Source organism: Carya illinoinensis, chromosome 16 (assembly GCF_018687715.1).
Source record: "Carya illinoinensis cultivar Pawnee chromosome 16, C.illinoinensisPawnee_v1, whole genome shotgun sequence".
NCBI classification, from domain to species: domain Eukaryota; kingdom Viridiplantae; phylum Streptophyta; class Magnoliopsida; order Fagales; family Juglandaceae; genus Carya; species Carya illinoinensis.
The window spans coordinates 2,055,527-2,070,328 of NC_056767.1; the positions used below are offsets into that span (position 1 = coordinate 2,055,527).

A 14,802-nucleotide genomic window follows, 5' to 3' on the forward strand; every position below is an offset into this window, starting at 1 on the left:
ATTAAAAAAAAATTAATCCAGCCAATTATATCAGTGGAGTGCGCAGGGAGTACGTAAAAGTGACTGTATGTAGCATTATTCTTATTGCAAACCAATTTCGGTTAGGTTGCCCCTTTTTGTGGTGAAAAGTAGACCTTTTGTGGTGAAATTACTAGGCCGCAAAACATCTTATTTTTTGTAGTAATAAAAATAATTATATGTAACATTACTTATCAATATTACAATAACTCTACAACCTTAGTAAATAAGTTCCTCCGCGGATATGCATTTTCACGTACGCCTGCGGAGGCCATTGATGTGGCAAAATGCTACGTCAGCTTTTGTTTTATGAAAAATTCTAGATGCAGTCCTAGTTCCTGGGTGCGCATGAATTAATGAAACGGTTCGTTTCATCCCAAATACATCCCCTCCCTCAGTCCCTCTCCCTCCCCCCTCCCTCTCCAAATTCTACTGCACGAATTAGGTCTCTCTCTCTCTCTCTCTCTCTCTCTCTCTCTCTCTCTCTCTCTCTCTCTCTCTCTCTCTCTCTCTCTCTCTCTCTCTCTCTCTCTCTCTCTCCAATGTGTTGTCTTGTGCAATTTTAGTTTCCTTCTATACAAACTTACTTCACTCAACGCTAGTTAGTGTAGAGACAAAAGACGAAGATGAAAATTTCTTGTTTTGATTTCCAGCTATGGCTTCTTGGATTCTTTTCCCAGGGGCTTTTGTTGTTTGGTGATGAATTTCTTTTTTTTTTTTTATTATTATTGACAGGTAGAACAATTTTTCACATAGTTTGAGGGGGTTGGTGGTTCGGATAGTATATTCGAATGATGAGATTTTGACGTAGTTTTCTTGCAATTGGTTGTTCATTTATTCGAAAGTTTGTTTGCTAAGTAGGCTTTGATCTTGTGAGTTAAGTATGAAGAAAGAAAATAAATATTCTATCTTGCAAAGTAATGACTCCATCTTTTCTAGACTACCAATTTATTGTTTCCTCAAAACAATTATATCTTTTAAAGTTTACTTAAACTGTTGTTCACTTACGAAGGATCTCTATTGTATTGGATGAGTAGCGAAACACGAGAAAGCTCAATTTTTCCCTCAATATACATTCTATTGAAAAAACTGGATCTTCTTTGCAATGTAGAAAACTCAGTTGAAGACTGAAAGTAAAGATGGAATAATAAGTTAAGAACCTCTTCAGGCCGAATGAGGTGAATCATTGGAGGGAGGGAAGGTGCACTAGAGAGAAGGAAGAAAGTTAGATCTGATCATTTGAGCTTAGAGACCTTTTTGACATTTCACCATAATTTAAAGAGTAAATTACTATTCAGTCTATTTGTCCGCATACAATCCCTGATTCAGGATTGTACCTTGTAGTTCTCTTGTTTTATATTAAAAAAAAAAAAAAAAAAAAAAAAAACTCTATATTCAAGCAACTTTAGTGCACCGATGTGGACCAATTGAATGACATGGCAGGTTTAATAAAACAGTGCATTTGACAGAGAACTGAGAAGCTGGGTAATATGAAAATGTCCTCGAGCAGGAAATATAATATCAAGAAAAGTAAAAAATTTTCTGCCTCTAGTCTCTTCTGTCTGTCTGTCTCTCTCCAACCTAATTTCCGTGCTCTCATCTTCTCTCTCTTTCTCTCCCATCTGATTTCAGCATGTAGATTGTAAACACATGCTTCATCTTTTCCCTTCGTGTTCAACGTTGTTGTGTTAGTCCTTGGTTGGTTGGTTCTCTCGAGTCATGGCTGTGGCGTTTCAGGGCTTTCCGATCTGGTAACATGTTGTTCTAGTAAAATATTGCTAAAATGAGAAAGCTGCCTCTTACCTAAGAGAGATTGGAGAGAGAGAGAGAGAGAGAGAGAGAGAGAGAGAGAGAGATTGGAGATAGAAAGCGGATTGAGAGAGAGAAAATGGAGGGAGCTCGGCGTGTACCTAAGGAGGTGGCGAAAAGGCTAGGCAGTGACGGTGGTCGACAGAGGTAGTGGCTCACGGGTAGGAAACTCTGTTTTTGGGTGGCTGGAACAGAGGAGCAGTGTTGGGGGTGCTCTGTTTCGAAACTTGAAAACAGGGGTCTTCTTCTTCCTTTGACAGCAATCCGAGTGTTGGTAAGCAGTAAGCTTGGGTTCTTCTTCTTCCTTTGATCTGACGAAAATTGGTGCAAGAATGAAGTCCATATGGTGGTGTTGCGCGATGGTTGGTGAGATGCAAGGTTAGTCAGCAATGTTCACGGTGTGGCGAGGGGTTGGGGGTGCTCTGTTTCAGGCCTTTGTTCTGGCTGAATTTCTCCATTTTTCTCTCTCATAAACATTAGAAAAGTGCTCGAAGAATTACGAGCTTTTGTTTTTATCAAATTTGGCTCATCTAAAAGAGCTAGGCGTCAACCACAATGACAATGGGATGTGAAAAATGAGAGAGACGTGAGAGATCTGGGCTAAAATGGTTCCGTTCTCCTCGCTTGTTATCCTCTTTCTTCTTCTTTTTTCTTTACTCTTTTATCCCACCACGTCAGCAGTGCGCAAAATTCGTCCGCAAATAGGCCTGTACCTAGCAGAAATAGAAAAAAAGAAAGGGAAAAACCAAAAATAAAGAGAAGTTGACAACAACAAATTGCGTGACTTTTTACTTTAAAAAAATATAGTTGCAAGTATAATTATGTATTAATTTATATATTAATATGATGTGATTGGTCAAAAGTAGATTTTATTAGAAACAGTGTTAATTTAAATTTTAAGTATGAATAAATCAGTATTGGTACACAGATTAGTGCGCGACTGTGCTTGTATATAGCAAAACTCTTTACTTTTTACTCAGATCAATCTTCCCCCCTTCCTTAGTAACAGTAGTCTATCCCCCTTTAAAGAGAAGCTACTATGCCGCTTACATCACACTGCTAGACGTACCGTCCAGTTGTTTTTTTTTTAAATTTTCTTTCTCATTTTTTAATTACTTTCTTAATTATTAAGTAAAAAAATACATCAATACACTTAAAATCATTTTCTTAATTACTAAATAATAATAAAAAAATAAATAAATTTTTTTACGTAAGTCGGTACCGCTAAGGCGGCATGGAAGCATTTCCCCTCCCTTTATTATAAGGGTGATGCTAGGGATCCCGCTAGAGCATCCCTCTCAAGATTTTTATTTTTATTTATTTTTATTTTCTTACATTATGATTAAGAAAATGTTGTTTAATAATATTGTGAATTTTATTCATTTTTTAAAAATATTTAAAAGTGTTAAACAATTATATGAACAAAACAAAAAATATATATTTTTTTCAAATTATTTTTTTAATACTTTTAAATATTTTTTAAAAAAGAAAAAAAATTACAATATTATTAAATAATATTTTCTTAATCACTGCATGAAAAATAAATAAATTAATTAAAAAAATTAGAGTGGAATAAATGAATGGGATTCCCCAGCAGCCCTATCATTACTCTTTTCTAGGGCCGCAAATGAACAGAGCCGCTCGTGAACAATTCAAGATCGATTCGTATAAATTCGACTCGGACTCGGTTCATTTAATAAATGAGTTGTTCGTGAAAATTAATATTGGTTTGAATATTAAACGAACAAAACTCGTATAATTTCGCCTCGATTCGGTTTAGGCTCGTGAACAATATTCGTATAAACTCGATTCAACTCGTTTTAAGCTCGTCATAATACTCGTAATATTTATACATATATATATTTACATATATACTTACATGTATTCTTTTATTATATATATTTTATACTTATACATATATTATTTTTTATACTTTATATATATGTTAAGTAATATATATATAAAATAATATATGTTGTTAGTTTAAGTTTATATATAAGTAACATGTTTTAGTATTTTACAATAGTAATGTATTATTGTAATTAAATGTTTATAAAAATAAACAACTCTAATTGATTGCGACACTTTCTTAACTAATCATATTTTGATTATTTGGCTATATTTAATATTATATTAAGGATAATTGAATACTTTAATATTAAATTAATAGCTTTATTATGTAATTTTTTAAATGACTTTAATGTATTAGGCATTCTTGATCCCATATGCATTTTTATTTATTTCACTATTAGTAGTGACTAGTAGTGAAATTTTTTAATTTTTTAATTTTTTTTCTTAGTGATTAAAAATAATAAAAAAATACTTGACAAAAATAAAAATTTTAATTACATTATAGTTTATAATTCATGACTCTATAGAAAAATAAAATAGTACAATCTCAAATATATTAGAATATTTTTCATTTTCCTTTTAGACTGTTAGCGCCTAGCAGGTTTAGTTTGTTTATTTCCCTTATTTTGAATTTTGGTTATTTGCACGGCGCTGTTCCCAACAGCTCCTTGGTGGGACGTTTACGGCTTGAAAAGATGGATAGCCGTCGAGCTTCTCAGAAGTCAGACTGCAAAGCGAGAAAACGTGCCATCTACAGACTTGAAATGTTCCAGACTTGCACGGTTCCAAACTCCAGTTCCTCAGCTCATCAAGCAAGCACGGTTCCAGTTCCAGTTCTAGTTCCTCTGTTTCTTCGGTAGTTTTTGGATTGGTAAGAGGTACTGCTCTGTTTTAAGATGAAGGCTGAAGCTAACACAAATATCTCTGTGTGATAGTACTCTGTTTTAAGATGAAGCTAACACGTAGGATGCTCTGTTTGGATTTCCTCTTTTCCCTTTATATTTCTTCCTCATTAATATGATTTCCAGTGAAATATATCTAAGGAAAACAAAAGCAGAGGGTTTTGAAGCAGCGGATTCATCTTCTTTTGTAGATTGAGTGATCTTCTTCTTATTTTTTTCATCATCAACCGGAGCCAAAGCCAAGAGTCAAATCATCTTAGAGGTAGAGCTTTTCTGATGGTGGCTGTTGGGCTTTGAAGAAGTAGAGCTTTTTTTGTGGGGGCTACTGAGCTACATACTTCACAGGTTTGAGAATGGCATAAGGAGATTTTTTTTTTTTTTTTTTTTTTTTTTAACTCATCCATTGTTATGTGTTGGCAAATTAAGAAGGTTCATGGATGTCTGATCTTTCTTAAGTTAACAAATTTCCATTTTGTTTTAAGATTCTTAAGTTGGTATTTGATAATTCTTATAGCTTTACCTTTTCCATAATGATAAAACATTTGGATTTGCTTCTGCTGCTGTGAAGTTGGGGGGGAGATCTGGAACATTGGCTCGAGTGAAGTGTCAAGCGAAGGTCGGTTGACACATTCTATCTGAGTTCGCTCGAGTGCAGTGTCGAGCGCATGTTGAAAAGCTCAACACTCGCTCGACGCTGGGCTTGAGCGAACTCAAGCAGAGTTGAACGCTCGACACGCGCTCAACACTGAGCTCGAGCGAACTCAGATAGAGTTGAACGCTCGACACTGCGCTCGAGCGAACTCAAGTAGAGTTGAACGCTCGACACGCGCTCGACACTGTGCTCGAGCGCCCTGTTGAGCGAGGGTCGAGCGAAGACATCTGTTTTTATTTTTATTTTTATTTTTTTACTCTAGCTATTTGTAGCTACATTTTCTTCTTAAAAAAATATTAATCTGCAATATTTGTGTCTAACATTGCCACTACTTGTCTAAAATTTTTTGTTTAGACATATTTGAACAAGTACCAACTGTTGAATGCTCATCTGCAAGTCCACTGGTAGAGATTGAAGTTGATGGTATTACTGGTAAAGAAGAATTTAATGCTATAGAGTGTGATAGTAATGATGGGAATAATGAAGTTGATGGTATTATTGGTGGAGAAGAAAACCCAAGTGCCCCTATAGATCCCCAAAAATATGCATACCAAAGGAAGCCTAGGAAGAAAACTTCTGCAATTTGGAAAGATTTTAAAATAGTAGAGAAGAATGGTGTCAAGAAAGCTAAGTGTAACTTTTGCAAAGATCTTGTCTATTTCTTCATCAGTTTCTACAACTCACTTTCATAGGCACTTGACTAGTTGTCTTCCACACATAGCTGCTTCTAAGAGGCAAAAGGTTTTGACAATTGACATGAAGGGTTCGGAATGTGTGAATGTTGTAAAAAATTTCTCGTATGATATGAAAAAGGTAAGAGAACTAGCTTCTCACATGATACTTTATCACGAGTATCATTTTTCCATGATGGAACATGTGGTGTTTAATAAATTTATGAGAGCTAATACTCTTTATTGGCAAAAAATAAGTCGTACTACAGCTAGAAATGATTGTCAATCCACTTATGAGATTGAGAAAAAGAAGTTGAAGACAATATTGAGAGGTGTGAATAAAGTCAGTATAACAACCAACATGTGGACTTCAGGTCAAAAGATCTCATATATGGTTATTACCTGTCATTTTGTTGATCCTGATTGGCATTTACAAAAAAGAGTCTTAAATTTTTGTAATGTCCCACCACCACACAACGGGGTTATTATTGCTGATACTCTTCAAAAGTGTTTCACTGATTGGGGAATTGAGAGTATCTACAATAACAGTGGATAATGCTAGATATAATGATGTAACTTTAAGGGTTCTCAAAGATGTTTTCAGTTTGAAAAAGAAGTTATCTATCGGGGGGCAACTTTTTCATGTGCGTTGTTGCGCACATATAACAAATTTATTGGTCAAAGATGGACTAAGTGAGATTGGTGAAATTGTCTACTGTGTTCGAGAAGGGGTGAAGTACTTGGTTGCATCAGAAGCTCGTATCAAGCAGTTTAGTGATATTGCAAAACAATTGCAATTACCAAGCAAGAAACTTTTTTTGGATGTTACTACCATATGGAATAGCACTTATCTAATGCTAGCTGCAACCTTAGAGTTTAGGGAAGTCTTTCCGAGATATGGTGATAGAGATCAAGGCTTTAATTATGTTCCAAGTGTTGAGGATTGGACCAAAGTGGAAAATGTTTGTCAAATTTTGGCAGTTTTTAATGAGGTTACAAACATTATTTCAGAAACTGAGTATTCAACTGCTAACTTATTCCTTCCTGAGGTATGGAGAATAAAAGAGGTGTTGAACAAGAAGTCTCTTGACCTAAATGATTACATACGAGCAATGGTTGTGAAGATGAATACAAAATTTGATAAATATTGGGGGGAATGTAATTTGCTTATGGCAGTAGCTGCTGTTTTGGATCCAAGGTTCAAGATGATGCTAGTTCAATTCTGTTTTCCAGTAATTTATTCAGAACCCGAAGCCACTAGAAACATAGACACCATCTTGAGAATCTTATATGAGCTGTATGATGAGTATGCTGAAGATTATAATTTAGCTAATGTGGAGTCGAGTGGACATGAAAATGCTCGAGACATAGGTTCTTCTTGTAGTGGCTCTATCAATATTGTGGGGAAGAATGTGATGAGTGTCAAGTCTATATTTGAATCATTCGTTAGAAGGAATGATACCATTCGTCCAGTGAAATCTGATTTGGATGTTTATTTAGAGGAAGGTGTCTATATTTGTAGTGAGGATTCAGATTTACAATTTGATGCCTTGGAGTGGTGGAAGGTTAATGATCTAAAATACCGCATTTTATCTAAGATGGCACGTGATATTTTGTCAATTCCAATGACTACAGTGGCTTCAAAATCTATATTTAGTGCTGGTGGTAGAGTAATTGATCCTTATCGCGCATCAATGTCTGTTGAAACAGTAGAAATGTTATTATGTGGAGCTGACTAGGTTCGGGTACTTCATGGTTTGAAAAAATCATCGAATGTAAGTATAATTTTATTTAATGATTTTTTATTGCCATCTATAACTTGTCTTAACTTATTGAGAACTTGTCTTAACTAATTTTTTCTTTCATTTTCTAGAGAGAAGAACCAACTTATGAGGAGATTTTACTGCCTTAATGGGAATCAAGTGACAAGTTGTATATTTTTGCCTTTTTGGTATAATGCTATTTATTTTTGAATTGTTATTTTGTTATATCATGTTGCTAATTATATCGTGTGTGTTTTGCATTATAGGTTGATGGTGATTGGCATTTGCCTAGTTTTTAATCTCTTTTTCTTTTTGTGAATTGATATACTAGAAATACTACAAGGAACAATGATAGAACATGTTATTTAAGACAAAAGTTGTAATTATTTTTGTAGATCAAACTTATTGACTCATTGGAGGTTGGAGGTTGGAGGCTTGAAGCTATCCAACTAGACAAGGTTGGGAATTTGGGATTTTTTGGAAGCTTGGATCTAGGTGATTTCATTAATTGAATATCTGACTTACTTGAATTGCAGTCCTAGTTTTTTGTAAAAGTATAATTGTGTTGAATGGAGAAATATGGATAATTATAAGAAGGTATTTTGTAGTGTTTCTTTTTGTACTTGGTGATCAAAGAAATGGAATTTATTATTTGACAGAGATTTGTAAACAAAGGTAAGTGGGCTTGTTTTTTGATATTTCATCCAATTTTTAGTCAGATTTCTGAATGTGTGCCATGGAGGCTTTGATATTGTTCTATCAATCTACTAATTTATTTGTAATAATTTTTTGTTTATTATTATTTGTCAAGCTCTAAAGCTACTAAGAACTAAGTCATTAAATTGTGTTATATTTGTAATGGGCATTATTTGTAAGTTTGTAAGCTTTTGAAGCTACTTAGTTTATTCTTTTAGTAAATTTGCTGGAAATTGTAACTGTAATTAGTGATTTATCATTTGAAATTATAATTTATTATTTTTGTAAGTTTGCTAGATTTTGTAATTGTAATTAGTGATCTACCATTTGAAATTGTAATTTATTGTGATACAATGTCTTATATGTTGGGATTATTATTTTATCTATTTGTAAGTTTTAATTATATTGTGGTAAGTGATGAATCATTGATTTATGTCTAATAACCATTAATAACTCAATTTAATATATATTATCATAATTCTAGTTAAAGTTGATTAAGAGAAATAATCTCATTTTTACTTCAGCCAACAAAAATAAAAAACAAAAAATTGTGGATCTGATTTAAATCGAGCTCAAGTCGAGCTACCCGAGCTCGTATCAACTCGAGTATTTTTTGTACTCGAGTTCGAGTCGAGTTCGACCAGAATTTACATTAGACGAGTCGAGCTCGATCAGAAATTCTCAATCTTTTTCGAGCTTGAGTCGAGTTCGAGTAGATATATATGCTAAACGAGTTCTTGACCTCCTGTTCGAATTCGACTCGATTCGGTTCGTTTGCAACCCTACTGAGTCTTTCACTTTGAAAAAATCTACTCAGCCTCCACCATTTTATCTATGAGAAATACTTTTTGCAGTCGGCAGATGCAGTCGGCGTGCAGTCGGCTGTAAAAAAAAAATTAATACGGGACCTATATGAAAAAAAAAATTATTTTTATAACTTTTTATAATTCATGTAGGTCCCCTTGAATATAAAAAAAAAAATTATAATTTTTTTTTATTCATTCCGTACAGCTGACTGCACGCCGACTGCATCTGGCGACTGTATGTAACAAAGCCCTTTATCTATACCGCACGAATGTATTGATGTGATTTATTTATTTATTATTTCTTTACTATTTCTCTTTCTTTACGGTTCTTCCCCCCGGACTTCTTTCCCCCTTCACCAAACCCCCACCCCTCCCCCCAACCCATCCCCATCTTCTTTCATTGAGAAAGCACCCAGATAAGAAACAACGGGCAGCAGAGTTCATTTCATTTCTTTCAGTAACTGCTTCCATGGGAGAACTATAGGGTCCTAGCGTCGACAAGCAAAACAAATTACTGATCGAATTTTATTACGTATAACTAAAGTCGTGTATTAATTTATATATTAATATTAATTTTTTTATATTTAAAATTTAAATTAATATTATTTTTAATAAAATTTATTTTTTAATCAATCACATTAAATTAATGTATAAATTAATACAAAATTATACTTACAACTAGATTTTACCTTACCGATTTAGGATACCCTCGAGCCCGTCATGCCCGACGTTCTTTCTTGGAGTACAGGAATATAGAACCTGCAACACAACTGATTTAGGATAGAAAAATTGCTGCTGTGTTTTTGGAACCCATCCAGAGTAAAAATAAAATATTTTTCTTATGAAGGGCCAGAAACCCAAAGATAGACGAAAGCAGATACTTATGAGACTATGAGCGACAGGTTTTTCTTTGAGGGGATGGACAGTGGCGGAGCCACGTTGGGCATGGCCCCCCGAAATTTGATAAAAAAAAAAATTATATGTTAATTTTTTTAATTTAATAAAATAATATAAATTTATTATGTATTGGCCTCCTCTATAAAATTTAATCTAATATAAAAATAAAATAAATAAAACACATCTTATATAAAATAAAAAACATATTTTTATTATAAATACAATTAAAAAAAAAATTATAACTATATCTGGTAACATTTTTAATCCCTTTACATTATCAAAAGCATTTCAATCGGTTATGACAATCTGTCAAACATCTTACAGACTATATTTCATTCTCACACGGCACAATACCGTATTTTCACATTTCATCCTTCACTTTTGTTTTCTCTACTTTCCAACATCAAAACTCATTTCATCCTTTACATTTTATTTTCTCTACTTTTCAACATCAAAACGAAAAAAAAGGAAGGTAGGAAGCAGAAGATTTTACCTGTTGGCTGCTCTGCTGCTCGACTATGAGGCACTGAGGTGTAACCGGTAACCCGGCGACTGTCGACAGACCATTTCCAGTCGACACAAACTTTATTATCAATGTGGTGGGTGCTTCATGTAAACGCCATGATGAATTGCAAGCTGCTCAGGCAACACATATTGCACATATGATAGCCATTGATGAACTTGAAAGTGGAAAATGAGCTAATCAAATTGGCACTATCAAACAAGCCGGTGATTCTTGTTGGGGTTCTCATTTTTATTCTATTTGCAGTCTACTGCGAATGTTTGAAGCTACTTGCTCAGTACTTGAAACCATAATAAAAGAAGGATCCACTTACTCTCAACGTGGGGATGCAAATGCTGCTTATAAAATGATTACTTCATTCCAATTCATATTTATTTTACATTTAATGAAGGAAATCATGGGTATTACTGATGTTCTTTGTCAAGTTTTGCAGTAAAAATCTCAAGATATTTTGAATGCCATGAATATGATTTCTACTACAAAAAGACTCATTCAAAAGTTGAGAAATGAAGGTTGGAAAAATCTGCTTGAGAATGTTGTCTCTTTTTCCAAGAAATTTGATATGGATATCTCAGAATTGAACTCTCATTATATACAAGGTCGTGATCGTCATCAACGAGATCACATTACGATAAAGCATCATTATCATTTTAAAATATACAAGATCATGGTCTTCATCAATTGAGCTCTCTTTGATGAAAAAATCTACACAACCTCCCAACACTCCAACATCCCATTTTTTTTTAATTTTTTAATATTTTTTTTGAATTTATTCTTTTTAAATTAATTTAATTATTTTATTTATTATTTATATATTAAATATTTAATAAAAAATAAAATAATAAAAATTAAAAAAAAGGTGAGGTATTGGAATGTTGAGAGGTTATTTAGCAAAACTCCTCTTTGATATATTTTTCTCTGATTGATTTTTTCCTAGGGGTTCTTTTTAGCTAGGCTAGATTCTTCTGAGTTTTATAAGGTACAGCGTGGTGGGGGAAGCGGGAGAATAAAATTAGGCAAAATGAGGGAGGCTGTGTAGCTTTACTCTTTTCCTTTATTGCAAGGGATTCTGGACGTAGGATAACAACAGTATTCCATCTTCCCATTCCTCCGTCGCCCCATTTTCGGCTCCCATGTTGTGGGTTGCTCATCTCTCTCATTTCTTCGTGGAAGCTCAGTGGCACTAGACATTAGCACACCAAGGCCAGGTCATGGCCTCCCATTTTCGGCAAACGACGTGAACTCCATCAGCGGCGTCTCTGGTTGGTAAGCTCAACTCTGCCCCCCACTAAATTTTTCATTATTTAGAGTTTTTGGTTCCCTTTTTTCTGTTGATTATAACACGGGTGCAGCATAAATTTTGTTTCTCGATCTCCAGATCTACGACGAAGAGGCAGGAAGGATAGGACTTCTACCTTTGCCTCCCGATCTCGCTGCTCCCTTCGGCGAACTTAGTCGGCGTTGGTAAGCTTCTGCTTTTGCCTCTCGATCCCGCTTGTTTCTATTCGTCTTTTTTCCATGTTATGTGAGTCGGTGGCATGTCTGTTGGACCTTGAATGGCCGGCCATTAAGGGCATTCTTCTTATTTTTTTTTTAGTTTTGCTATATACAATTACAGTCACGCACTAATATGTATATCAATAATGATTTATTCATACTTAAAATTTAAATTAACATTATTTTCAATAAAATCTACTTTTTAACCAATCACATCATATTGGTGCACAGATTAGTACACAATTATACTTGTAACTATATTTATCCTTTTTTTTACAGCATTATTTGTAGGGGTATATAACAGTGTTTAAAATTGGTCATTTCGTCATGGTTAAATTGTAACTGATATTGATTTAAATATTCGAAACTACGTAGGGTCCAAATTCAACATCTTCCTGACAAGATCTTTTGCTGCAGGTGAAATGGGGCCATGGATCACTTGTAATGTGAATGTGGTCCCGTAAAATTGCATTGAATATACGCTGTTCTGCCTCTGTTAAACCAAAATTATTTCTCCTAGTTATAAATTAATATGAAGAAATAAGACCCAAAAAAGAAAGAAAAGAAATAGAGAACCAAAATTAGAAAGAGATTCACCAGCTCAAAAGGGAGGAAAAGCACATAGAAGAATATATAGCATGACCCCAACACTCCAAATATCCACTTCTGGTCCATTTCTCCTCCTCAAGACTTCAGGTGCAATGTAGTATGCGCTACCAAGAATATCTTTAAATACTTCCCCTGTACATATGGATATAGCACTTCTGCTCTTAGATACATGTTGTAAGTTGCAATAATTGGAGTATGCAATCCTTTCTGACTTTCATATAATTACCCATTATCAAGTGATCATAAAGAGAAGGACACGTAAAATCATCCTTCAAGTATTTGTCCTTCAAGTATTTGTCGAGCATTTAATATTGTCAAAAAAATTCACACAAACATCAATAAAGGTTATAGAACCCATTATGTGCCTATCTTTCTCCCATAGCACTAAAGTTCGTTCAAACAAGAACAGACTTTTTCTTACATAATTACTCAATGAATCAATGTTCTGTTTTAACATAGAAATGTATAGATATGGAGATCAAAAGTTGACATTTTTAGGAATCCATTTGATTCCATCACTAAATTAAACTCAATATCATGAAGCTGGAAACCTTTGATTGAAAAATAGGTATCTTTCATTTATGGTTCCCTAATAATTGCTCTAAGATATTTCCCCTACCATTAGAAAAGTAGGATTTTAAAAATTGACTTTCCATCCCTTCCATATCTAAGCTGTTGTCATTACAGAAAAGATGGCAAGGGTTTAATTGCAGTTGCTAGCTCCCTCTCTATTTTCTCCATATCTTAGGCCGATATGTTTGCCTCAGCTTGAGCGGTGGAATGTTGACATATTTAATATTTTCTATTATTAAGGGCATATGTTTATTTATAATGTCTTGGGACAATAATAAACGATAGGCTAAAATTTTTGGGTTCTTTTTCCTGACAACCTTATTTCTATTTCTCTTCACAGTTTCTATCCTTAGATTTTGTTGTTACTCAGCTAAATATGCTAATATTCCTCCGTATATGACAGGGATTTGTGCCAAAATTGAGTCTTGCTGTTTCTGGTTTTATCTTAAAATAAGCCCACCTGTTCATTAAATGTTTTTAGGGTATGGACCTAAGAGTTATATATTCTTCCTCTCTTTTATAAGAGACATGGTGGAGAGTGAATGTTTGGCCAGTATATTTATAATCAATAGTTTTTCTCTTCGCCTCTTTCTTGCTTGTTTGCCAAGTATATACTGGTTATAGTCGCTTCCAAAATTATTCTCTAGATGGAGAAAGGGAAAGAGCATGCTGAGCACACTCCGGACAGCTGAAGTTTTGGAGTCAAGTGGCCAGATCGGAGAAATAGTCATTGAGACTCAAGAAAGTGTAATTGATATTGTTTAATTACTTTATGCACAACTTTGGAGTTACAGGTATTGGTAGGACATGTTTTATTTTTCTTAGTGGAACTTTAATGGAGAATTAATTAAGTCCCTCACATATGTTTCTTTGTTTACTCTACAGATTTAATGATGTATATTTGTACAAAATGAGATTGGACAACACCTTGGACACTTGCAGGCTTGAAGATTTATGGAAATACTTTGGAATGATAGTTTTGTCTCTTGTTGGTGTATTTGTTTACACTCAAGTTAGAGATGTACAAAACATTGTTTATGTTTTAGTTTGGAAATTGAACTTGTGTATTTTATCCCATGGTTGTATTTTGAGTTGTAAGTGTTAATTAATACTTGTGAAGTAGGTAGTATGTTATTTATATGCGATGGAATGAGGTGCTGCTTGGACAGTCCAAACTATGTTTCGTTAAAGTTAAATCAGGTAGTACTTGAATTAGGTTCTGATTATATGAAATGAGTGGAGAAATTTGCCATGTAATTATAGGATGGTCTCTTTTTGCCATGCAATGTGTCATGATTTTTGCAGTTGAATCTCCCATTTATAAATACCAAAAGTACTGGTGCACATGCATCTTCCCAGCTTGCTACAAAACTTAATACAAAGCTTAGCAAATATTATTAAATTTCTCACAAATATCACATTGCATATTTTTGATACAAAGCTTAGCAAATATATTAATTTTCTCATCATCATCATCATCCACAGATCACAAGTGCACCCAATTAAGGTCATTTTCCACATATTTCACACAAGGA

General features: G+C 34.0%; 1 protein-coding gene and 1 long non-coding RNA gene across 2 annotated transcripts; both read left to right on the forward strand.

The window, feature by feature from the left end:
• Nucleotides 1-6,361: 6,361 nt before the first annotated feature.
• On the forward strand, nucleotides 6,362-7,642 carry LOC122299600 (zinc finger BED domain-containing protein RICESLEEPER 1-like). The gene has a single exon (XM_043109983.1). The coding sequence runs from the start codon at nucleotides 6,362-6,364 to the stop codon at nucleotides 7,640-7,642; it is 1,281 nt and encodes a 426-aa protein (XP_042965917.1).
• Nucleotides 7,643-11,537: 3,895 nt separating this feature from the next.
• On the forward strand, nucleotides 11,538-14,546 carry LOC122299175. The gene is made up of 4 exons (XR_006239616.1): nucleotides 11,538-11,854; nucleotides 11,967-12,052; nucleotides 12,503-14,061; nucleotides 14,153-14,546. It is a non-coding gene; the product is annotated as an uncharacterized LOC122299175 (long non-coding RNA).
• Nucleotides 14,547-14,802: the final 256 nt, after the last annotated feature.

Excerpts from the sequence above, each read along its gene's own strand:
- LOC122299600 (XM_043109983.1), top strand. The coding sequence starts at position 6,362 with ATGTCCCACCACCACACAACGGGGTTATTATTGCTGATACTCTTCAAA.